General features: G+C 59.6%; 1 protein-coding gene across 1 annotated transcript in view; it reads left to right on the top strand.

The window, feature by feature from the left end:
- LOC104496610 (solute carrier family 12 member 3-like) overlaps positions 1-181 on the top strand; it is a gene marked incomplete at its 3' end in the record, with an annotated part of 5,845 nt that extends 5,664 nt beyond the window's left edge. Inside the window, 1 exon segment of the mRNA XM_010139755.1 lies at positions 82-181. Within this exon segment, the coding sequence (XP_010138057.1) occupies positions 82-181 (100 nt within the window).
- Positions 182-406: the final 225 nt, after the last annotated feature.

Below are 406 nucleotides of genomic sequence, written 5' to 3'. Positions count from 1 at the left end.
CCGGGTGCGTTGAGGCAACTCGGCACCACTGGTGCCCCAGGAGGAGTCTAGCCAAGGTGCTAATCCATCTTCCCCACGTAGATGTCAACTGGGGCTCCTCCATGCAAGCCAGCTCATACAACATGGCCCTCAACTACTCGGTGGGGCTGAGCCAAGTGGATGAGCACATCAAGAACTACAGGCAAGGGCAGCTTGGTGCTGGACACGGAGGGAGGGGAGTGCAGAGCCACCCGCTGCCAGCGACAAATCCTTCAGGGTGGCTTCATGCCCACGGCCACGTCCTCACCACCATCCTCAGTAACCAGGAGCCATGGCAAAATCCCACATCCTTGCTGCGTGGGCAGAAGCGGGAAGCAGGACAAACCCCGCCTTCCCGTACTAGGCAGATGCGTTGGTCTCATCTGAC

This window comes from Buceros rhinoceros, unplaced genomic scaffold (genome assembly GCF_000710305.1).
Source record: "Buceros rhinoceros silvestris isolate BGI_N320 unplaced genomic scaffold, ASM71030v1 scaffold13987, whole genome shotgun sequence".
In the NCBI taxonomy this organism is placed as follows: Eukaryota; Metazoa; Chordata; class Aves; order Bucerotiformes; family Bucerotidae; genus Buceros; species Buceros rhinoceros.
Note: the sequence above shows the minus strand (reverse complement) of the source record. Positions and strands in the feature narration are given on the sequence as shown.